Source organism: Coregonus lavaretus, assembly GCF_964263955.1.
Source record: "Coregonus lavaretus genome assembly, chromosome: 27".
Taxonomy (NCBI): Eukaryota; Metazoa; Chordata; class Actinopteri; order Salmoniformes; family Salmonidae; genus Coregonus; species Coregonus lavaretus.
In genome coordinates this window covers 41,128,008-41,154,714 of record NC_140014.1, presented here as the reverse complement: position 1 = coordinate 41,154,714, position 26,707 = coordinate 41,128,008, and the positions used below count along the sequence as shown (strand labels likewise).

General features: G+C 42.5%; 1 protein-coding gene across 1 annotated transcript; it reads left to right on the top strand.

Moving 5' to 3' along the window:
- Positions 1–5,139: 5,139 nt before the first annotated feature.
- On the top strand, positions 5,140–7,831 carry LOC311103017 (adenosine receptor A1-like; the record flags this gene model as incomplete). The annotated part of the gene is made up of 4 exons (XM_084144510.1): positions 5,140–5,364; positions 5,864–6,087; positions 6,743–6,838; positions 7,048–7,831. 4 exons carry the CDS (start codon positions 5,140–5,142, stop codon positions 7,829–7,831), a joined length of 1,329 nt encoding a protein of 442 aa, XP_084000636.1.
- Between the last annotated feature and the right edge of the window lie 18,876 nt (positions 7,832–26,707).

Genomic DNA, 26,707 nt, shown 5'->3' with positions numbered 1-26,707 from the left:
CAAACACGACGAGTTGAGTTTTTACCAAAAAGTTATATTTTGGTTTCATCTGACCGTATGACATTCTCCCAATCCTCTTCTGGATCATCCAAATGCACTCTAGCAAACTTCAGACGGGCCTGGAGATGTACTGGCTTAAGCAGGGGGACACGTCCTACACTGCAGGATTTGAGTCCCTGGCGGCGTAGTGTGTTACTGATGGTAGGCTTTGTTACTTTGGTCCCAGCTCTCTGCAGGTCATTCACTAGGTCCCCCCGTGTGGTTCTGGGATTTTTGCTCACCGTTCTTGTGATCATTTTGACCCCACGGGGTAAGATCTTGCATGGAGCCCCAGATCGAGGGAGATTATCAGTGGTCTTGTATGTCTTCCATTTCCTAATAATTGCTCCCACAGTTGATTTCTTAAAATCAAGCTGCTTACCTATTGCAGATTCAGTCTTCCCAGCCTGGTGCAGGTCTACAATTTTGTTTCTGGTGTCCTTTGACAGCTCTTTGGTCTTGGCCATAGTGGAGTTTGGAGTGTGACTGTTTGAGGTTGTGGACAGGTGTCTTTTATACTGATAACAAGTTCAAACAGGTGCCATTAATACAGGTAACGAGTGGAGGACAGAGGAGCCTCTTAAAGAAGAAGTTACAGGTCTGTGAGAGCCAGAAATCTTGCTTGTTTGTAGGTGACCAAATACTTATTTTCCAACATAATTTGCAAATAAATTCATAAAAAATCCTACAATGTGACTTTCAGGATTTTTTTTCCTCAATTTGTCTGTCATAGTTGACGTGTACCTATGATGCAAATTACAGGCCTCTCTCATCTTTTTAAGTGGGAGAACTTGCACAATTGGTGGCTGACTAAATACTTGTTTTCCCCACTGTACATGCCCTTACGTCAGTCATCAGTCAAAAAGAGGGTGTCTTGTCCTGCTCCTGAAATCTGCTCCTGCATTCATCCCAGTCATCAGCAACAGAGCATTGTGGTAGCTGCATGTTTGACATCGATGTGTGCGCAATTACAATGATATAATTAAATTTGGTCAATTTCAGAAATACTGTTGGCAAGTAGGCTATGGTGTAATGGAATGTTTTCCCTTGTGTGGTAGGATTTGTGGGTTTTGACACTCTTATCTAGGTGTCATAACTAGCCATAAAATAACTACCGTAGTAGGATTTGTGGGTTTTTACACTCTTATCTAGGTGTCATAACCAGCCATAAAAATAATGCAATATATGTCACAACAGGTCTAAATATGTGTCATGACAGTGTTATGACCATATTATGACGGGTTATGTCAGCTGTTATGACATATTATGAGATGGTTATGACCGTGTCATAATGTGTTACGACGCCAGGTGTCAAATAGTGTTACCAACAATGGTAATGTCTGAGAGTGTAAAACTACAAAAATCGACAACCAGGAAAAAAATACAACTGAGAAAACATACATTTGGAAAATAAACATAATTTTGAGGAAAAAAATCACAGATTTGATAGGGTTTGGTTGTTTATTGACCAGTATATTGACAGAAAACATAGTGCACTACTTTCTCTTGTACACTAAGGACCCGAGGAGTAGTTACAGGGGAGAAGAGAAGAATGTGCCTATTTGAAAGCTAGAAAAACATTACTAGCTCACGTTACATGTACAGATTCAACTGGGTGGCAGGTAGCTTAGTGGGTAAGAGCGTTGTGCCAGTAACCGAAAGGTCGCTGGTTCTAATCCCCGGGCCGACGATGTGCCCTTAAGCAAGGCACTTAACCCTAATTGCTCCTGTAAGTCGCTCTGGATAAGAGCGTCTGCTAAATATGTAAAATGTAAATGTATGTGTAATTGAGAAAAGGTACAATTTGTTTTCTTATTTAGTTTGAGGGTTTCTGAGCCTGTATTTAAGAAGTATATGGATACAAACGAATACAAGTTATTTAAAGGAAGCTCTATCCAAGTAAAATCACATTTCACAAGTCTTTCAGCACGTGTGTTGAAGAAAGACAAACCTAAAATACAGGGTCAGAAGTACACGAAGAGGATGGGTTAAGGATCTGAAGATTGCAGGTTCAATCCCACATTTTCTGTAGACCTTTCCTGCAGCCGAAAATCCGGTGTTTCTATGTTTTTTTTTTTTGTTTTTTTTTATTTCACCTTTATTTAACCAGGTAAGCCAGTTGAGAACAGGTTCTCATTTACAACTGCGACCTGGCCAAGATAAAGCAAAGCAGTGCGATAAAAACAACACAGAGTTACATATGGGGTAAAAAACATAAAGTCAAAAATACAACAGAAAATATATATACAGTGTGTGCAAATGTAGCAAGTTATGGAGGTAAGGCAATAAATAGGCTATAGTGCAAAATAATTACAATAGTATTAACACTGGAATGCTAGATGTGCAAGAGATTATGTGCAAATAGAGATACTGGGGTGCAAAATAGCAAAATAAATAACAATATAGGGATGAGGTAGTTGGGTGGGCTAATTTCAGATGGGCTGTGTACAGGTGCAGTGATCGGTAAGGTGCTCGGTTTTGTTATGTTTCAGTCTTCTGTGATGTATATAAAGTGTAATATTGGGATGCAAACTCAAAATGTAATACATTCCAACTCTACATCTGACATGGTACAGGTGTCTTCTTTTTAAGGTGTATACTTTTGTTTCAAAGTAGATTTGTTTAATACTACCAAAAAAAACACTCTGTTTGACCCTGATTTAGCCCACTGCAGTAAAAGGTTAACCATGTTTCTTTGGGGAAAAAACTGTGAAATTGAGGCTCAGATATAATCTACTAAAAGAGAGGGTGTCTTGATTTTGTCCAGATTTGTAAAGTCAGTCAAAAATGCAGAATTTTAGACCAACTATAGAAATAAAACCATTGTGTAAAAATTGACTGTTCAACTTTTTTTTTTTTTTTTAAACACACCCAATATAATCTTTGAGACGCTTGATATGGTCCCCCCGTGTCTTAGTTTGTATGATCTGAAAAGCAAAAGTGATCCTAGATCAGCGCTCATGGTCTTGGATACCTTGTAAATATGGGTCCAGAAGTACGCAGCATATAAAGAGGATGGGTGAAGTGACGGTGAATAACCCAGTTACCAGTATGTTCTCTGGGTTAGTTACGTCTAAGAAGGTTAAAAAGGAAGCTTGGAATTCCTGATTGACAACACTGCCATGGTAACCATACTGCCATGGCTATATACTGGAAAAAATAAGTGAGCTTCCCTGGTGTTGCAGAGGATAAAAGACTTAGCTTGAGAACCAAACATTTCAAGTTCAAACCCGCACGTGCAGATTGTCAACATATAAAATATATATATACATATTGTTGTGTTTGTATGATTTTAAATGCTGTTCAAACTTCCTATTAATGAAATTAAAATGCAATGTGTCTCCATATCACCTTCACATGCGAGTTTCCATTAAATCTGAAGGGTAACATAAAGGGGCTGTATTCCTGTCTGCTTTATGGAGCTGCACATTTGCATGCTGAGAATGTTGTGGTATTATCAGGCAAAACATACATATAGCATTTTCAAAATGTTCTGAGGACCTCCAAGACAAGGTAACATTTTATATTTGCTTGAACATCATTGGAATATTATGTTAAACCTAAAACAAATGTGCTATGAACGTCATAAAAACGGACTTGTTTGGAAACTGTGGAACATTGTGGGAATGTTCTGTGCAACATACTGTATGTGGATAGTGTAATAATATTACTGCAACATCCCAGACAACTCCCATAACTTATTTAAATGTTCTTGGAACCTTTAAATAACTTAGACCAGGTGTTCTGTCAACATTCTTGCAACATTATAGGAATGTCCTGTGCAACCTAACACAACTGAGCATGTTTTTGGGAACCTATCTCTTGTAATGTACCCACACTGTTCCCACAACCTAGTTAAATGTTCTGGGAATATTTAAAGAACTCAAAGATTGTTCTGTCAACATTCTTGTGACATCAAATGAATGGTTTGTGCACCCTGATACAAATATTATCTGAATGTCAGCACAACTAGAAAGTATTTGTGTTTTAGGAACATATCTCTTGTCATATCTCCACAATGTTCCCACAACCTAAATAATAATTCTGGGAACCTTTAAAGAACAGATGAAATGTGTTCTGGGAACGTTCTTGTAACATCAGGTGACTGTTTTTGCACCCTAAAATAAACATTGTAGAATCATCCACACAACTGGACAGTTTTTGTGTTTTGGGAACATATATTTTGTGATGTCCCCACAATGTTCCCACCAGACTGTTCCCACAACCTCATGAAACATTCTTGGAACCTTTGAAGAACAGATTAAATGTGTTCTAGGAACTTTCTTGCAACATCAGGCGAAATGTTTTATACAAACATTCTATAATCATAAGCAAGACTAGACAATTTTTATGTTATGAGAACATTTGCCGCGACCTAACGAATGTTCTTGGAACTTTCACAGAACCAACTTTGGTTTGCTGGGTTGTTATTAGAGGGATTGTTTTCAATGAGTGTTCTGTGTCCACACTGTAGGTACAATCGACTGTTGAAAGAAAATTATTCTATTCATCACCAGCTGCTGTTTGAATGAACTTCGATCCACTATCAGACTGGTTAAATAGAAAGACACACAGTAGTGTCTGTGTGTGTGTGTGTCTGTTTGTCTGTGTCTCTGTGTGTGTGTGTGTGTGTGTGTGTGTGTGTGTGTGTGTGCTTGTCAATAATCAGGGTTGATTTCACTGCTTAGCAGGTGAGCACAAGGAATAGGCAGATCAGAGAGAAAAGAGTGAGTGACCACTGAATATAAAAAAATAAACATGAGGAAGTGTTGTCACTCTGTAGACGACAGGTCAGAAGACAGCTGAGTGACAGTGGGAGGACGAGGGTATATCTACACAGGTACCATGACTTTTGATATTTGTCAGAGAAGTATTTTGTACTGTAAATCATAACTATGGCTCAATATTTTCTCTTCACGGCTCTCGGGTCTCTCACTCCTATCCTCTTTAACCTAGCCTCTTGACCAGCTCTAGGTAACTGTAAGCCTGCTCGCTGAAGAACATGTGCGATTAAAATGTTTTGAACATAAACTGTATTATACTTTGTGTGTGTGCGTGTGTGCATTCATGCATGTCTGTGTGTGTTTATCAGCAGGTAATATGATCAGTATGAACATCAGTACCAGGGATAGTTGTGATGCATCCCAACCCTCCAGTAGCCACGTCCCTGTTCCCGTCCCCGTCCCCGTCCCCGTCCCTGGTATTACTGGGCCCTACATCGCCGCCGAGCTACTCATCGCTCTCCTCGCTATCGCTGGGAATATCTTGGTCTGTCTGGCCGTGACCCTAAACAGGAAGCTACGCACCGTCACCAACTACTTCCTGGTGAGAGGCTGAGAAATGTGTTACACTGTTAAAAGGTCCCCTTATGGGAAGCAGGAGGATCATAGATATAGATAGATGACTCTAGATGGATAAAACCTGTTTTAGCATGGACGTTGCCGTTCAGGACTTCCACCATTTTAAAGTAGTCAACTGGGTGGGGATTCCTATGGGTTGAGAGCGATCAGCCAATGGTCAGAGGATTGTCTTCTTCATATTGGATTATTTACGGTCGGTAAATGGCTTGAAGCTATATCACTACCATCTAGTGGCCACAAATTAATGACACACAACATTTGGTTCAGTACTCCAGCACTGCAGGTGGCGGTAAATCCCCAATATTAGCCTTACGCTTTTTTCAAACACGAGAAGAGAATTGGCTACTTTACAAATACCATCGTGACACAGATACAAAGATCAGTTCTCTATCTAACTCTGTGGAGAACCCAGGAAAAAAAAATAACTCAAAAGGAACTAATCTCTCCTCCCACCCCTTTCCCAGGTGTCGCTTGCGGTGGCCGACATCTTTGTGGGCGTGCTGGCGATCCCGTGTGCCGTGTTGACCGACCTGGGCCAGCCGCGCCACAACCTGCCTCTGTGTCTGCTCCTCCTGAGCGTGCTCATCGTGCTAACCCAGAGCTCCATCCTCAGCCTGCTAGCGGTAGCCGCAGAGCGCTATGTGGCCATCCTGCTGCCGCTCCAGTACCAGAGGATCGTGAGCCCCAGGTAGGCTAGCCCCAGGTGGATGTAGGCAAGCCCCAGGTGGATGTAGGCAAGCCCCAGGTGGATGTAGGCAAGCCCCAGGTGGATGTAGGCAAGCCCCAGGTGGATGTAGGCTAGCCCCAGGTGGATGTAGGCTAGCCCCAGGTAGACCACCCAGGTGGATGTAGGCAAGCCCCAGGTAGACCACCCAGGTGGATGTAGGCAAGCCCCAGGTAGACCACCCAGGTGGATGTAGGCAAGCCCCAGGTAGACCACCCAGGTGGATGTAGGCTAACCCCAGGTAGACCACCCAGGTGGATGTAGGCAAGCCCCAGGTAGACCACCCAGGTGGATGTAGGCTAGCCCCAGGTAGACCACCCAGGTGGATGTAGGCTAACCCCAGGTAGACCACCCAGGTGGATGTAGGCTAACCCCAGGTAGACCACCCAGGTGGATGTAGGCTACCCCCAGGTAGACCACCCAGGTGGATGAGGCTAGCTAGCTGCTGATCACAGGCCCATGTATTCTCCTGTGTCTGTCCATGTATGTGTTATGTCCTGCATTGGAAATAAGTGTTTTTATGCTTTCATGTGTCATCCTCTAGGTTCCTTTGTACTTTAAAAACTGTATTAAACCGTTCAAATTGTTTTATCCAAAATAAAATCAATCAATCAATCAGGAACGCCCGTCTGGCCCTGGTCCTCACCTGGTGTCTGGCCCTGCTCTCTGGCTCCATCCCTCTGATGGGCTGGCACGGATCACTGCCACCCTCTGGGTACATGTTATAACATTATATTGTTGAACCTTTTTTTCAATCTTTAAATCTGTATTAAATGTAAATCTTACAATCTGTAACTACCTGGTTGTCACCAGTATATGGTCTACTTGAACTTTCAAATTTAAATTATACGCTAACTAACTTCTGTCTTATCTTTAACTTCTATTAAAATAATAATGTATTAAATGTATTCTCTTTCTCTGCAGGGCCTGTCTGTTCACCTGCGTGGTCAATTTGAGTTATATGGTCTACTTCAACTTCTTTGGCTGTTTGCTGGTGCCCCTGGTGGTCATGTTCATCATCTACGGTCACATCTTCGTCACGGTCAGACAGCAGCTCAGACGCATCGCAGCCGGGAGGGGACCAGCCAGGCCTGATACCAGGGATGGAGGGAGGGGACCAGCCAGGCCTGATACCAGGGATGGAGGGAGGGGACCAGCCAGGCCTGATACCAGGGATGATGGGTCTGGGTCTGGGAGCAGAGATGCTGCGGCTGGAAAGAGGGCTAGGGTTGAGGCTTGGGGTGTTAGTGGGGTAGCGGTGTGGGAAGGAGCTGGGAATAAAGGGTCAGAGGGTGAGGGTTGGAGTGGAAATGCTGGGGTGATGACTAGCCATGCTAGTGGGTGTGTTAGTGCCGAGTCTGGGTCTGTGGTAGCCAGTGAAATCAAGTCTGAGTCCAGAGGTCCAGTAAAGACCAGGTGTGGGTCCGGTGGCGGCGAGTGTAAGCGAGCACTGCGTATGCGTCGTGAGGTGAGGAAAGCCACATCTCTATTCCTGGTGTTGTTCCTGTTCATGCTGTGCTGGCTGCCTATCCACTTTCTGAACTGTGTTATGTTGCTGTGCCCACGCTGCCACGTGCCCCTGCCACTCAGCCTGGCAGCCATACTGCTGTCCCACGCCAACTCTGCCCTCAACCCTCTGCTCTACGCGTACCGCATGAGGTCCTTCAGACACGCACTGAGGACGCTCTGCTGCACGCACACTGTATAACACACGCACTGAGGACGCTCTGCTGCACGCACACTGTATGACACACACTGAGGACGCTCTGCTGCACGCACACTGTATAACACACACACTGAGGACGCTCTGCTGCACACACACTGTATAACACACACACACGGAGGACGCTCTGCTGCACGCACACTGTATAACACACACACCGATGACGCTCTGCTGCATACACACTGAGGACGCTCTGCTGCACGCACACTGTATAACACACACACTGAGGATGCTCTGCTGCACGCACACTGTATAACAAACACACGGAGGACGCTCTGCTGCACGCACACTGTATAACACACACACTGAGGATGCTCTGCTGCACGCACACTGTATAACACACACACAGATGACGCTCTGCTGCACGCACACTGTATAACACACACACTGAGGACGCTCTGCTGCACACACACTGTATAACACACACACATTGAGGACGCTCTGCTACACACACACTGTATAACACACACACGGAGGACGCTCTGCTGCACACACACTGTATAACACACACACTGAGGACGCTCTGCTGCACGCACACTGTATGACACACACACTGAGGACGCTCTGCTGCACACACACTGTATAACACACACACTGAATACGCTCTGCTGCACACACACTGTATGACACACACACTGAGGACGATCTGCTGCACACACACTGAGGACGCTCTGCTGCACACACACTGTATAACACACACACGGAGGACGCTCTGCTGCACACACACTGTATGACACACACACACACACACAGCATAACACAGTATAACACCGTCAGATATCTCAGCCAGAGGGTTGTAAATGTTTATTTAGCAGACAAACTCTGTACATTATGGCAAATTTAAAATAAAAGCAAATTCTTCAATAACACCAATGCTTTGTACTCTCTCTCTGGCTCATTTCTGTGTCAGTCTCATCAAGTAGTTGAAGTTGTTTAATTATTCTGGGTCAGTAAAGTAGTAGTCTCGCGTTGCCATGCCGCCTGGTTCTCGATGAGGCAAGTCAAGTAAAAATAAACAAGTAGATGAACGATCTGAAAACAGTAGCACCGCAGACACAGTTCCGGCCACCAGATGGTGCTGTTTTACTAAAACCTGAGATTATTAGATAAAATTAAATTAATGTTTTTTTCTGATTCTGATAAAACTCTATCACTCACCATAACCACTAAGAAAAATTGCAATACTGTTAGTAAGAGGCATATTAAATGAATATGCAGAAAATATTGTGTATAAGTAAAACATATTTTTTATATTAAATTAAACGTTAAGATTTTAGACACAAATACAAGATGATTACTTGATATAACAGGCATCATTACAGACATTGAATTGATCATAGGTCATATGTACATGATATACAGTGTATATATATATATATATATGAACAATCATAAACCACACACATATTTATACAGTGCATTGGGAAAGTATTCAGACCCCTTTAAGTTTCTTTATTTTTTATTCCTCATCGATCTACACACAATACCCCATAATGACAACTCCAAGTGGGGTGTCATGTGCCTTTTACTGAGGAGTGGCTTCCGTCTGGCCACTCTACTATAAAGGCCTGATTGGTGGAGTGCTGCAGAGATGGTTGTCCTTCTGGAAGGTTCTCCCATCTCCACAGAGGAGCTCCGGAGCTCTGTCAGAGTGACCATTGGGTTCTTGGTCACCTCCCTGACCAAGGCCCTTCTCCCCTGATTGCTCAGTTTGGCCGGGAGGCCAGCTCTTGGAAGAGTCTTGGTGTTTCAAAACTTTATCCATTTAAGAATGATGGCGACCACTGTGTTCTTGGGGACCTTCAATGCTGCAGAAATGTTTTGGTACCCTTCCCCAGATCTGTGCCTCAACACAATCCTGTCTCGGAGCTCTACGGACAATTCCTTCGACCTCATGGCTTGGTTTTTTCTCTGACATGCACTGTCAACTGTGGGACCTTATATAGACAGGTGTGTGCCTTTCCAAATCATGTCCAATCAATTGAATTTACCACAGGTGGACTCCAATCAAGTTGTAGAAACATCTCAAGGATGATCAATGGAAACAGGATGCACCTGAGCTCAATTTCGAGTCTCATAGCAAAAGGTCTGAATACTTATGTAAATAAGGTATTTTTTTATTTAATTTTTATACATTTGCAAACATTTATACAAACCTGTTTTCGCTTTGTCATTATGGGGTATTTTGTGTAGATTGATGAGGAAAACATTTAATTGAATCCATTTTAGAATAAGGCTGTAACAACAAACTGGGGACATTTTGTTAGTCCCCTCAAGGTCAAATGCTATTTCTAGGGGGTTTAGGGTTAAGGTAAGAATTAGGTTTAGGGTTAGGAGCTAGGGTTAGTTTTAGGGTTAGGAGCTAGGGTTAGGTTTAGGGTTATGGAAAATAAGATTTTGAATGGGACTGAATTGTGTGTCCCCACAAGGTTAGTTATACAAGACTGTGTGTGTGTGTCGTATTTGAGGATAAACGTTCTCCTGAGGTATGTCAGCAGGATCTCTGAATCAGCTGTAGAGATAACGTCATATACAGCTGAAGGCTGGGGCAATACCACAGCGCCTTCAGAAAGCATTCACACCTCTTGACTTTTTCCACATTTTGTTGTGTTACAGATTTAATTTAAAATTGATTAAATTGAGATTTTGAATATCGATTTGATCATGGTGAAGTTATTAATTACACTTGGATGGTGTATCAATACACCCAATCACTACAAAGATACAGGAGTCCTTCCTAACTCAGTTGCCGGAGAGGAAGGAAACCTCTCAGGAATTTCACCACGAGGCCAGTTTATTTATGTATTTATTTTATTTCACCTTTATTTAACCAGGTAAGCCAGTTGAGATCAAGTTCTCATTTACAACTGCGACCTGGCCAAGATAAAGCAAAGCAGTGCGATAAAAACAACAACAACTCAGAGTTACATATGGAATAAACAAAACGTACAGTCAATAACACAATAGAAAATCTATATACAGTGTGTGCAAATGTAGTAAGTTATTGAGGTAAGGCAATAAATAGGCCATAGTGCAAAATAATTACAATTTAGTATTAAAACACTGGCGTGATAGGTGTGCAGAAGATGATGTGCAAATAGAGATACTGGGGTGCAAATGAGCAAAATAAATAACAATGTAAATAACAATATGGGGATGAGGTACAGTGAGGGAAAAAAGTATTTGATCCCCTGCTGATTTTGTAAGTTTGCCCACTGACAAAAAAATTATCAGTCTATAATTTTAATGGTAGGTTTACTTGAACAGTGAGAGACAGAATAACAACAAAGAAATCCAGAAAAACGCATGTAAAAAATGTTATAAATTGATTTGCATTTTAATGAGGGAAATAAGTATTTGACCCCCTCTCAATCAGAAAGATTTCTGGCTCCCAGGTGTCTTTTATACAGGTAACGAGCTGAGATTAGGAGCACAATCTTAAAGGGAGTGCTCCTAATGTCAGCTTGTTACCTGTATAAAAGACACCTGTCCACAGAAGCAATCAATCAATCAGATTCCAAACTCTCCACCATGGCCAAGACCAAAGAGGTCTCCAAGGATGTCAGGGACAAGATTGTAGACCTACACAAGGCTGGAATGGGCTACAAGACCATCGCCAAGCAGCTTGGTGAGAAGGTGACAACAGTTGGTGTGATTATTCGCAAATGGAAGAAACAGAAAAGAACTGTCAATCTCCCTCGGCCTGTGGCTCCATGCAAGATCTCACCTCGTGGAGTTGCAATGATCATGAGAACGGTGAGGAATCAGCCCAGAACTACACGGGAGATATTGTCAATGATCTCAAGGCAGCTGGGACCATAGTCACCAAGAAAACAATTGGTAACACACTACGCCGTGAAGGACTGAAATCCTGCAGCGCCTGCAAGGTCCCCCTGCTCAAGAAAGCACATATACAGGCCCGTCTGAAGTTTGCCAATGAACATCTGAATGATTCAGAAGAGAACTGGGTGAAAGTGTTGTGGTCAAATGAGACCAAAATTGAGCTCTTTGGCATCAACTCAACTCGACGTGTTTGGAGGAGGAGGAGGAATGCTGCCTATGACCCCAAGAACACAACCCCAACCGACAAACATGGAGGTGGAAACATTATGCTTTGGGGGTGTTTTTCTGCTAAGGGGACAGGACAACTTCACCACATCAAAGGGACGATGGACAGGGCCATGTACCGTCAAATCTTGGGTGAGAACCTCCTTCCCTCAGCCAGGGCATTGAAAATGGGTAGTTGATGGTTATTCCAGCATGACAATGACCCAAAACACACGGCCAAGGCAACAAAGGAATGGCTCAAGAAGAAGCACATTAAGGTCCTGAAGTGGCCTAGCTAGTCTCCAGACCTTAATTCCATAGAAAATCTGTGGAGGGAGCTGAATGTTCGAGTTGCCAAATGTCAGGCTCGAAACCTTAATGACTTGGAAAAGATCTGCAAAGAGGAGTGGGACAAAATCCCTCCTGAGATGTGTGCAAACCTGCTGGCCAACTACAAGAAACGTCTGACCTCTGTGATTGCCAAAAAGGGTTTTGCAAACAAGTACTAAGTCATGTTTTGCAGAGGGGTCAAATACTTATTTCCCTAATTAAAATGCAAATCAATTTATAACATTTTTGACATGCGTTTTTCTGGATTTTTTTGTTGTTATTCTGTCTCTCACTGTTCAAATAAATCTACCATTAAAATTATAGACTGATCATGTCTTTGTCAGTGGGCAAACGTACAAAATCAGCAGGGGATCAAATACTTTTTTCCCTCACTGTAGTTGGGTGGGCTAATTACAGATGGGCTGTGTACAGGTGCAGTGATCGGTAAGCTGCTCTGACAACTGATGCTTAAAGTTAGTGAGGGAGATAAGTGTCACCAGCTTCAGAGTCATTTGCAGCAGAGAACTGGAAGGAATGGCGACCAAAGGAGGTGTTGGCTTTGGGGATGACCAGTGAGATATACCTGCTGGAACACATACTATGGGTGGGTGTTGCTATGGTGACCAATGATCTAAGATAAGGCAGGGATTTGCCTAGAAGTGATTTATAGATGACCTGGAGCCAGTGGGTTTGGCGACGAATATGTAGTGAGGGCCAGCCAACAAGAGCGTACAGGTCACAATGGTGGGTAGTATATGGGGCTTTGGAGACAAAACGGATGGCACTGTGATAGACTACATCCAATTTGCTGAGTAGATTGTTGGAGGCTATTTTGTAAATGACATCGCCAAAGTCAAGGATCGGTAGGATAGTCAGTTTTACGAGGGCATGTTTGGCAGCATGAGTGAAGGAGGCTTTGTTGCAAAATAGGAAGCTGATTCTAGATTTAACTTTGGATTGGAGATGCTTAATGTGAGTCTGGAAGGAGAGTTTACAGTCTAACCAGACACCTAGGTATTTGTAGTTGTCCACATACTCTAGGTCAGACCCGCCGAGAGTAGTGATTCTAGTCGGGCGGGCGGGTGCAAGCAGCGTTCGATTGAAGAGCATGCATTTAGTTTTACTAGTGTTTAAGAGCAGTTGGAGGCTACGGAAGGAGTGTTGTATGGCATTGAAGCTCGTTTGGAGGTTTGTTAACACAGTGTCCAATGAAGGGCCAGATGTATACAAAATGGTGTCGTCTCCGTAGAGGTGGATCTGAGAGTCACCAGCAGCAAGAGCGACATCATTGATATACACAGAGAAAAGAGTCGGCCCAAGAATTGAACCCTGTGGCACCCCCATAGAGACTGCCATAGGTCCAGACAACAGGCCCTCCGATTTGACACATTGAAGTACACTGAAGTAGTTGGTGAACCAGGCGAGGCAGTCATTTGAGAAACCAAGGCTTTTTAGTCTGCCAATAAGAATGCGGTGGTTGACAGAGTCAAAAGCCTTGGCCAGGTCGATGAAGACGGCTGCACAGTACTGTCTATTATCGATCGCGGTTATAATATCGTTTAGGACCTTGAGCGTGGCTGAGGTGCACCCATGACCAGCTCGGAAACCGGATTGCATAGCTGAGAAGGTAAGGTGTGATTCGAAATGGTCGATGATCTGTTTGTTAACTTGGCTTTCAAATACTTTCAAAAGGCAGGGCAGAATGGATATACAGTGGGGGAAAAAAGTATTTAGTCAGCCACCAATTGTGCAAGTTCTCCCACTTAAAAAGATGAGAGAGGCCTGTAATTTTCATCATAGGTACACGTCAACTATGACAGACAAAATGAGGAAAACAAATCCAGAAAATCACATTGTAGGATTTTTAATGATTTTATTTGCAAATTATGGTGGAAAATAAGTATTTGGTCACCTACAAACAAGCAAGATTTCTGGCTCTCACAGACCAGTAACTTCTTCTTTAAGAGGCTCCTCTGTCCTCCACTCGTTACCTGTATTAATGGCACCTGTTTGAACTTGTTATCAGTATAAAAGACACCTGTCCACAACCTCAAACAGTCACACTCCAAACTCCACTATGGCCAAGACCAAAGAGCTGTCAAAGGACACCAGAAACAAAATTGTAGACCTGCACCAGGCTGGGAAGACTGAATCTGCAATAGGTAAGCAGCTTGGTTTGAAGAAATCAACTGTGGGAGCAATTATTAGGAAATGGAAGACATACAAGACCACTGATAATCTCCCTCGATCTGGGGCTCCACGCAAGATCTCACCCCGTGGGGTCAAAATGATCACAAGAACGGTGAGCAAAAATCCCAGAACCACACGGGGGAACCTAGTGAATGACCTGCAGAGAGCTGTGACCAAAGTAACAAAGCCTACCATCAGTAACACACTACGCCGCCAGGGACTCAAATCCTGCAGTGCTAGACGTGTCCCCCTGCTTAAGCCAGTACATGTCCAGGCCCGTCTGAAGTTTGCTAGAGTGCATCCAGAAGAGGATTGGGAGAAAGTCATATGGTCAGATGAAACCAAAATAGAACTTTTTGGTAAAAACTCAACTTGTCGTGTTTGGAGGACAAAGAATGCTGAGTTGCATCCAAAGAACACCATACCTACTGTGAAGCATGGGAGTGAAAACATCATACTTTGGGGCTGTTTTTCTGCAAAGGGACCAGGACGACTGATCCGTGTAAAGGAAAAATGAATGGGGCCATGTATCGTGAGATTTTGAGTGAAAACCTCCTTCCATCAGCAAGGGCATTGAAGATGAAACGTGGCTGGGTCTTTCAGCATGACAATGATCCCAAACACACCACCCGGGCAACGAAGGAGTGGCTTCTTAAGAAGCATTTCAAGGTCCTGGAGTCTCCAGATCTCAACCCCATAAAAAATCTTTGGAGGGAGTTGAAAGTCCGTGTTGCCCAGCGACAGCCCCAAAACATCACTGCTCTAGAGGAGATCTGCATGGAGGAATGGGCCAAAATACCAGCAACAATGTGTGAAAACCTTGTGAAGACTTACAGAAAACGTTTGACCTGTGTCATTGCCAACAAAGGGTATATAACAAAGTATTGAGAAACTTTTGATATTGACCAAATACTTATTTTCCACCATAATTTGCAAATTAATTAATTAAAAATCCTACAATGTGATTTTCTGGAATATTTTTTCTCATTTTGTCTGTCATAGTTGACGTGTACCTATGATGAAAATTACAGGCCTCTCTCATCTTTTTAAGTGGGAGAACTTGCACAATTGGTGGCTGACTAAATACTTTTTTTCCCCACTGTAGGTCTGTAACAGTTTGGATCTAGAGTGTCACCCCCTTTGAAGAGGGGGATGACCGCGGCAGCTTTCCAATCTCTGGGGATCTCAGACGTTACGAAAGAGAGGTTGAACAGGCTAGTAATAGGGGTTGCGACAATTTCGGCTGCTATATTTAGAAAGAAAGGGTCCAGATTGTCTAGCCCAGATTACTTGTAGGGGTCCAGATTTTTGCAGCTCTTTCAAAGCTCTACATCAAGATAGCTAGCTAATGTGAAGTTAGGTATTAGTATTTACCTGTGAATAACCAGACCTTCGTACAAACTTGCTATGCTGAATTCTTGACGCACGATCGAACGTGCTGCTACATGATGCCAAATGCTACCAGCCACGCCCACAAGCCAGCCACTCTGGGCAGCTGTAGCGGCTCGAGGCAATTTACTACAGGGGGCATTACTATTATGTTCAGTTAGTCAATCACCCTGTGATGCGCTCGCTCTCTCTCTCTCTCAACAATGCAGAGAAAGAAATATAAATAGTATATAGGGACTTTAGTGGTCTAATAATTGGTGATAATTGTTGACTTCCTTAATTAATCTGCCTACTATTTCAAATGAATAACGTTGTATAAGGGCACCGGTAATAATTGTTTATTCAAAGAGAACAATTAACTTGAAACTCTGATTAGTAGTTTAGCCTCCGTTCATCAAGTCTCATATCAACAATCTTAAAGGATACCTAAGGTTCTTTAATTGTCTTAGAGCATTTGTCTCTCTCTCTCTCTCTCTCTCTCTCTCTCTCTCTCTCTCTCTCTCTCTCTCTCTCTCTCTCTCTCTCTCTCTCTCTCTCTCTCTCAAAGTATAACTCCCTCTCAAAGTATAACTCCTTATGTGTGTCCTCTCCTGGTCCTCTCAGGGCCGGGCACAAACCTTTCAGGTGACAGGTGCTCATAATTCATATCTTGAAATGTATAACATACCAAATGCCTCTGTAGCGAACATTTGAATTTTTTTGAGCACAGGCCTATTTATTTATGCAAAAACACACTCACTCATCATCACAAATTGTAAGCAATCTAGTTAGTGCCTCCCAAAGACACTGTTGACATTGGGAAAAGGGGGTGGGCTATCAGGTGATCATTGATTGATGCTTAGTGGTTAAGAGCGTTGTGCCAGTAACCGAAAGGTCGCTGGTTCTAATCCCCGAGCCGACTAGGTGAAAAATCTGTCGATGTGCCCTTGAGCAAGGCACTTAACCCTAATTGCTCCTGTAAGTCGCTCTGGATAAGAGCGTCTGCTAAATGACTAATTATTATTATTATTATAGTTAGCTAGCTCAATTTATTTTAGTGATCCTGATTTACCTCTCTCTGTGTTACTTCTTCTCTCTTCTGCAGGTATCAGCCAAGCAGACCGAATATTGATGACGGTGTAGGCTAAATCATGTGTTATCAAATGTTAGTAAAATGTTATGCTGCTGTGGCAGTACGGTGTGATATTTAAACGAGGTAGCTAGCTACACACATTCGACCGGTGACCGCATCTCTCAAAACCATGCGTGTTTGGATACCGGGCATGGGGAAAAAGGCGCAACCGGGCGCGGCGCGAGCTCAGTACAGGGCAGACCAACCGGGCGCGGCGCGAGCTCAGTACAGGGCAGACCAACGGGGTGGGGGGGATAGCGAACTTGACGAGGACTTGGGGGCAGTGGGTTCCAAACAATAACGACCACAAAAATTATAACCCAAAAATATTTTGGGGGAAATTACACCACCACCCAAAAGAGAACTTTGGAGACTGGAGACAAAGGGGCATGTGCTCTGTCTGCACATGTAGAGCCCTGTCTATGCACGTTCATGGTCCCTCTACATCTCTGTCTGTATGTGACTAGAAGCCAATGCTTGTCGTGATATAAGCGTCATCAAATTAGAAACGTCTGCTTCTGCTGGACGCAGGTTGTCATTTACTGGGATGAATCTTGCTCTGGAGGCAGCTCTGCAGAGCCACAAAGTCATAACATCTTATTTTAAACCTAACCATTAACCCTAACCATACTGCTAACCCTAATGCCTAATCCTAAACTTAATCCTAAACTTAAATTAAGACCAAAAAGCTCATTTTTGTTTTAATGAATCTTCATGATAATTTTGGCTTCTATTGGAAATCGCTCAGTTCTGCCTCCGGGGCAAGATTCGTGACAGCAAACGTCAACCTGTGCTTTGCACTGAATGTGATGACGACACACGGTAAAGCCATGTGTCACTTGGGGTGTGAGATGAAGTAAGACAAACACATGATGGCTTGTTATTGATTAGTTTGGGGAAGATAATTTTTTCAAACATATAAATATGCACCTTTATAATTACATTTACATTTAGCAGACGCTCTTATCCAGAGCGACTTACAGTTAGTGAATACATTTTTTTTTATACTGGCCCCCCGTGGGAATCAAACCCACAACCCTGGCGTTGCAAACCCCATGCTCTATCAACTGAGCTACATCCCTGCCGGCCATTCCCTCCCCTACCCTGGACGATGCTGGGCCAATTGTGCGCCACCCATGAGTCTCCCGGTCGCGGCCGGCTGCGACAGAGCCTGGATTCGAACCAGGATCTCTAGTGGCACAGACCTTAGACCACTGCGCCACTCAGGAGTTATATATATATATATAATAAATATATAATATATATATAATAAAGCATTCCATGCATCATTGCATTTGCAGACTTACGTCAGATAGTCTACTATTCATAATGTGGTGAGTAGATTGGATAGTCATAGTTTAGGCTAATAATATAACTCAATCACTGTCAACAAAAAATAATGTTCAATGCATGGCTGAGCGCATATAGCGGAGAGTAGACTTGGGCTATAGGCTATATCAGATACGTTTCTTCTTTCTTTGGTGGAGTTTGTTTCGCATCGCCCGGTGCCCCAGGTGGGTGGAGATTTCACTTAAATCTAATGGTCTGAAATGAGAAAACGGCAGGGCACAGGGCCATGTAAAACAAACCCGCGTTCTCTCCGCATCTCCGCCAATCTGTCTCCCATCACCTCGGTCCACACTGGGCGCGTTCTCTCCGCATCTCCACCAATATGTCTCCCATCACCTTGTTGTTGTTTTTGTTGTTGTTGTTGTTGTTGCTGCTTTCCTCTTCACCATCATTGTTTTGGTCTCACATTCTGCGTGCTCATTGTCAGCTGTCCTTGCCCAATCGCATCATTGAGCTAACATTGACGACATGCATGTCAGTCTCTCCTGGCTCAGAGTGGAAGAGAGATTGACTTCATCACTGCTTGTTTTTGTGAGAGGTCTCTATGATCTGAATGTACCCGAGCTGTCTGTTTGGAATACTGGCACACAGTATGCATAACCCACAAGACATGCCTCCAGAGGTCTCTTCACAGTCCCCAAGTCCAGAACGGACTATGGGAGGTGCACAGTACTACATAGAGCCATGACTACATGGAACTCTATTCCACATCAGGTAACTGATGCAAGCAGTAGAATCAGATTTTAAAAAACAGGTAAAAATACACCTTGTGGAACAGCGGGGACTGTCAAGAGACACACACAGGTACATACACACATACATATAGACACACTCTACACACACGTACACATGGATGTTGTATTGTAAATATGTGATAGTGGAGTAGTGGCCTGAGGGAACACACTAAATGTATTAAGTGTTATGAAATTTAATGTAATGTAATATTTTTAATTGTATATAACTGCCTTAATGTTGTTGGACCCCAGGAAGAGTATCTGCTGCCTTGGCAGGAACTAATGGAGATCAATAATAAATACAAATACAAATAGCACTGCTCTTACTACAAGATGCATGACAAAAAATGGTCAGAAAATTATGGGGACATGTGACAGGGGTCTGGATCAGTAGCGGTGCGTGGGTAAAATCACCAAACTATTCCAGGGGGGGAAAAAGCCATATTACAACCTACAGTGGGGAGAACAAGTATTTGATACACTGCCGATTTTGCAGGTTTCCCTACTAACAAAGCATGTAGAGGTCTGTAATTTTTTATCATAGGTACACTTCAACTGTGAGAGACGGAATCTAAAACAAAAATCCAGAAAATCACATTGTATGATTTTTAAGTAATTAAAATATAACTATAATTTGTACAATTTTATAGTACAAATTATATATTTTTTTAGTATTATTTGTTACTATAATAACAACCTATGTGTTGTGATAATGTCACGTGAATTTCTATCTCTAATTCACCCTAAGCTTGAATCATTACCAGAGGTTGTAAGGCTCTAGTTTTAATCATCAATGATTCAAGGTCCACAACTCACAAGTCTTATCTGTATTTTTATTCATGGTGAGAGCTCTGAGGCCAAAACACAAATCTCCTTTCTTTATACTTCTTGACAAACAAAAACACTATGCTCCTCCCACCTTTCTTAAACAGTTCCCGCCTCCCCCCTTGAATGGTTAGTAACGCCCTTCTGTTAGTGGGTTGACACATGATAATTCTAACATTTATACTGTGTTTGGGGTGTAATTCTTTAGTCATTATTCTTAAAATCCAAATTAATCTAACAATCCACCCCTTTGACTAAATATTCCCACATTCAGGATAAATGTATTTTACAAGCATGATTAATCTCAGAGATCACATCAGAACTAATAAACATTTCATCCAATTGCGGTCTTTCAGGGTCCAAATCTTCGTCATCCACCAAGCCTGGAGGATTGTTTTTCACATTCCCCTGGTCAGAGTCCGGAGTCAGTCCATCTCTCATCATTGTTTAGATACTGCATTTCACCAACGCCTGACTCATTAATCCTCGGACACAGGGAACAAGACAACAACCACATAATACAAGAATACCCATACAAACACTGATCGCTCCTAAGATGGTGGCTGCTAGGGTTTTCCATTTACCAAATATTTCATCAAACCACCCTATCCACAATGTACTAACTTCTGAGTTCAGTTCATCCTTCACTCAGTGCAGTTAATTCTGTAAGAGCTCTGGTGACTGTCCCATCCAGTGTGGTGTTGTTAGGGATGAATATGCAACAATGGCTTATCTTTCTATAGACACCGGCCCTTTCTGCCTGATCTAGAACCAACCTCTACTAAGTTACAAGCGGGATGGCGGATAATCGCTCAGAGATCCCCTTACTGCATCTCTAGTCTTGTCAATAAATCGCTGTTGGTTGTAATAGATATAATTTATCCAATCCATATTTTTGTTTGTCCCCCACCAGAAAAATGTTGTAGTAAAACTCTCCCATATTTGATTTATAGCTTTGTATTCGTCTAGAACACCCCTGGGGATGCCTATACCATCTATCCAAATTGGGCTATTTCATTCCTGACTTATTTATTTTTCTCCTAATTATTCTTCCTGTCACTGGTCTTTGATGACCAATTCTTACAGGTTGGACCAACAATACTGGTACACAAGTACCCACCCATCCCTCTGGTAATGTCTGCCGAATGCTCCCTGTTTAGTGCATGCCCACCACACATCAGTCAAAGGGATGGTTAGGTTCTTAATCTTTTTTTCCCTTCCTTCCTTATCTAAATCAGTCACATTAATTATCTCCTTACAGCCATCAAAATCACCCAAGTTACGGGTGCCATTTCTATGTCTGTAACACTGGTATTCGCCAGGAGTTAAAGTGAATCTAGGTGGGCTGGCCGAGTATGTCAATTTTGCCAGCCCAATCCCTGTGCAATTTGGCTCTTTTTGATTGGACCCCAGGTCTAATACACAGGGAAACATTGCCTTTGGCATTGGGGCGGTCAACATTGCTGGTCACCCAATGGAGCATGCATAACAATTTGTCTCCCCCAAGGCCCTAGCGGTGTATTTCATCCACTTTAACCAGAGATTCTCATCAGGGACCCCCTCCACTTCCTCATTGTTCCATTCCTGGAGGAGAAAATCTTTCATAGTGGACGGGTTAGTCAAATTGACTCCGTCATCCCTTGACTGATTTACTCGGTCTATTGTCATTAATGGATTAATGCCAGTACCTGCTCCCTCTATATCTTTTAACTCCATTAAATATAATCTTAGACAAGTATCCCGTCCGTATACGTCCGCGCAAGCCCAGTAAGTTCTTTTCATGTCCTCTTTAGTGACCTTTACTATTGTTACTACCATCTCCGTGGGGATGTCGTTATACCTTCTTATCCTCCATCTGGACGTCCAGCCCCCCCCCCGTCTCATATCTCCTTCCCCCAGTATGTCTAAATACCTGAGCCCAGGAACAATCCGCTGAGGGGGCTGAACATAAATACAACGGGATCTTATAATCCCATGTTGCTTGCTTATCCGCTCTGATAAGATCCCTAATCATAATTTTGAATCTTACTCCCCACCCTTCTCTGACTCCTATTTTGTAGATCACTCGCCCTTGATGGTCAGTATGTCGGGTCGCTTTCCCTTTATTTCTTAATAATGGTAAGGCCATAGCGTAATTGGTGTGAGGTGGTGGTGGATTTTGACCTACCACGACTATTGCCGAGACTATGATGCAGCTCAGGGTCACCCATATTCCCAAAAAACCCCAACCCTCTCCTGTCTTGAGTCCTTCTGCTCGGTACCACCCCATACTCACACCCTAGGAACACACTACAGTGATGATAGGTCTGGGTAGGAGATCTTCGTTGACAGAGGTGACCCCCGCACCCTGTGGCGCAGTTCCGCTCGTCAACTCTGCGTGTGCTAAGCGGTGCTTGTATGTGGTCCTACCTTCTTGCAGTGGGTAACATGGACCCAGGTTCCTCTCTCTGCTATTCTAATGGCAAAGGCGGTTACCAACATAACCTGATAGGGGCCCTTCCCAACAGGCCTGCTTCCAGTTTTCCTTCTAGTGACTGGATGCTCACCAGTCACCTGGTTAGATAGTGGGTCACCTTCTCCTTTAGTTCACCTGTGGGGCACAAAACCTCTGACATACGGGTGTGGTTAATAAACTATCTTCACACATGTTCAGATTAATGTAACAATTTCTGACTGCATTCTCTTTTTAGACTATCTAAAAAATGTTTTTTTTTTAAAAGTATTTTGTCCTCTCCTTCGTATATTATCTAATACAATTAGCCTCTTCCCCCCTCTTGACACATAGTTCTGCTTATGTGTCAATTTTTTCCACCTTCCTAAACATTCCCTTAGATTATTTATCAACCAATTGCCATGCCTTTCATTTTTTAGATTCTTTTTTGCTTCTTTATTGCTCCTCCCACTTCCTTTCTCTTTATGGCGGCTAAATTCGACTTTCATTCAGTTCAGAATCAATTAGTAATCCAATCAAACAATCTCTTATCTTGTAAAAACACTTATGTTTAGTTCAACCTCTGTTCTACCCCGGCTCTCCCGGCCTTGACCTGAAGACTGATTGTTGGACATGACAAGTCTATTTTTTAAGTCACTTAAGTCTTCTGTCTAGCAACAAAGAATAAAAATCTCTATGTTCATGATTAACCCAGTTATATCTAATAGCCCACCAAAAAACTTCATCTTTAAATCACTACCAATGTCATATCCCTCGTTACTCTCTACCATTTGGGTAACATCCCTGATATATTTATTAAAAGCTAAGACTGTTTGGGAAGAGAGCAACAACATAACCTGTTCTTCCTCCTCAGAGTTCCAAATGATTTTACCATGGGCTGCCATTGCCTTCCCATAGATAAGATCACTTGATTTACCCGTATGCAGTACATAATGACGACCTTAGCTTTACAGAAGTCTATCCTTACCAAAAAGCTCATCATTCTTCATCTAATTGTTTTCTTATTTTCCTTATCTACCTGACCCTATTGCTAAATCAATGATCTAGGCAATAGTTGTCTTGCCTTAGATTGTACATTCTTCTGATTACTGCAGCTTATTCCATGAATTTAGTTTCAAATATCACCCAATAAACCGTTCCATCCCACAGCATAGTAAACACCACCTATGAACTGTTGAAAATTCCCTAAATTCAACATAACAACCCTTTATAAACATCATGCTGGGTGTGTTTTTATTTTATTTGAAAAACCCAATTGAAAAATAACAATCAAAGATAGTTAGGCTCAACTTAATTTGGTAGCTCCCTCTTATGACCTAAATATGCCTAACCTCATAAAATCCCTCAAAATTCCTCGAGTATACAATGATTATTTAATTGATTACTCTAAATCTGCTACATGTGATCTCATTCAAATGATCCATTATCAATTATTTGATCCACCCCCTAGTAAATCTCTCTCCTCTTCTATCTTAGAGTTTTACCGATCCCAGCTATTTCCCCTAGTGGCCATTAAATACTCTGCTCTCGTCTGTTCCTTTTCTTACTCTGTTAGTCTCTGCTTTTCAAGCTCCAGAAACTGTTATCTCTGTCTCTCAGCCTGCTTGTTTTTCAAACCTAAACAGTTTCCTTCTCTCTTTTTCTTTTATTCTCTCAGCTCTATCGCTACTTCCCTCCTACCATTACTGAATCAATGATAATACATTTACATTCTAGTCACCCAGCAGACGCTCCTATCCAGAGCAACCTAGTGAATACATTTGTATTATTTTTATCTTTATTTTTTTTACTGGCCTCCCCCCGTGGGAATCGAACCCATAACCCTGGCGTTGCAAACCCCATGCTCTATCAACTGAGCTCCATCCTTGCCGGCCATTTTCCCCCCTACCCTGGACGACACTGGGCCAATTGTGCACCGCCCATGAGTCTCCCGGTCGCTGTCGGCTGCGACAGAACCTGGTTCCGAACCAGGATCTCTAGTGGCACAGTTAGCCCTGCGATGCAGTGCCTTAGACCACTGCGCCACTCAGGATAATAATAACTGCAATAACTATCAATAATAATTATAATAACTATTACGAATTATATTGTCCTTTTTCTGATGTTCCAATTGTAGTCTATTCATTTTAGTTTAAAATATAAAGTTATTTATAACAAATCCAGAACCCACCACAGGCTGGCGCTATTTCCCCAGCACAACAGCCAATGCCACTTGCTTCCTAACCAAAATAAATTATCGTTTTAAAATCGTCCAATTATTCTGTATTTTATGCCTTTCATTTTCAGTTCGCTATTCAATATCTTTAACAGTTTTCTCTGATTCGGCCCCAATCAATAAAACAAACGCTTGATATTATTTATCAGCATACACTTAATGACATCCCTACCATTTGAACGATGTCCTGTCTCTCACTCCCCCCCTCCCCTGCTCCTTCCTACATTATGGGGAGGTGCGGGAAAGTACTTATAACATATTTTCATAGCTTTAGTAATATTCTAGATATGTCTATCTAATGCAACTTTTAATACACGTAAAAAACTCTCTCCACCCATTCCTTTTTGAATAAGTGCGTCTTCCTAGTTCCCCCATAACCACGCCTCAAATCTTTTATTTAGCATTTAACCAACCAAATACTAAGTAGTATCAGGTTATCATTCATACCCGCCGTTGAATTTCCTCATACACACATATTTCACCTTCTGCCATTCAAATGCCCAACACGACAGAATAGTTCCATGCAAACCACTATTGGCTCTTCAAGTCGCTCCGGATTAGAGCGTCTGCCAACTGACCAAAAACGCAAATATTCTCTACTTTCCCACTCATAACGTACGTCTACGCTTGAGTGCGAAAGCTCATACACACGCATAATAATATGTCATTTAGCAGACGCTTCCATCCAAAGCGACTTACAGTCATGCGTGCATACATTTCTTTAAATTTTTTTTTATTTTTTTATTAGTGGTCCCGGGGATCGAACCCACTACCTTGGCGTTACAAGCGCCGTGCTCCACCAGCTGAGCCACAGAGGACCACTCGTTGGACTTATATAGGTACCTCTCAAATAATCGCTTTGTGGTGTTTTTAGCCAATTCTATTCTTAACCTGACTACCTCCTGTTGTAAAACTTCCCCCTCTTTGTTCTCTTCACTGGCCTCTTTACTCTGCCCCCCGTCTTCCCGCCCTTCCAACATTCCGGCTTGGCCGTCATATGGTGGGGGAAGTACGGGGATCACCCCTAATCTTCTTTTACACATGACAACGGTGTCATCTGGGCTTTCTTTCCAAGCTTGCTCTACCAACTCTGGATATAACCTCTCTCCTCTTTGCTGTGGGGGAGGTCCTGAAACTTCATTTTCTGTATATCCCTTTCTCTCTCCTTCGCGCTTCAAAAAGCCATACCCTCGCTGTCTCTAGCCCTCCGCTCGCTGTTTTTTCATCTAATTTTATATGCATCTGCCTACTAACTTTTTTTCTTCGAGATGACCAATAAATTCATACCTCTTCTCCCAAATGGATCCCTAAAACATATTTCTTTCATCTCCCGTTAATTCTCGGATTTGTTTAGAAGATGTCTTTCCCATCGTGGAACAATAAGAAATCCCTCCCCCCCTTTTTGTTTTTTAAATAATTCCCTCCCGAATTATTTTCGTAGGAGCTAATCTCTTAGTGCGCCTCTTGCTTTTGTAATTAACCCTTTAAAATTATTTAACCCCTAACCCAGAGTTTCTATTTAAAACTCCGGTTTCAGGAAAAGAGTAAGTTACCCAATTTTTTCCACACAACTTATTTTTTTTTTCCTCCACCCCTGAAATAATGATCACGTCTCCTAGGGATTAAGTCTCACACACATACGACCTTATCATCCGTCAAACTTGTTTGCACAGTTCTAGCAAATGCCCAGTCGCATATATGAACTCCCGACACAGCCCTATCATACGATGATAATTATTTCCCTGTTTATACTGAACATTGCAATTCGTACAATGACAATATTAACTTAGTTTACATTTGTGATTGCAATTCACTACCATGTCATTTCGGACTAGTTTTTTTTTGTAATAGCTATTTACCTCTAGGATCAATTGCGGACCCTCCCTGTCGTAATAATTATTACCTTCTTTGGTAAATAAGTTCAACTCATTTTACCAAAATCCATGAATAAAAATTACTGACCTTTTCCTTGCAGTCTGGATTAAAATGCTTTTTCAACTTGTTAACGTCTTTATCGTTCATAAAGAGTAATCACCGGCCTGTTTTTTCACCTTAACGTGGAAGGCCAGGACTGTAACGGATGCTATCACCCGCCCGTGCACGGATTTCGGTGTCTTTATAACGATAAAGATGTATTAAGCTCCGCTCGAAGGACCAATCTGTCACGTGAATTTCTATCTCTAATTCACCCTAAGCTTGAATCATTACCAGAGGTTGT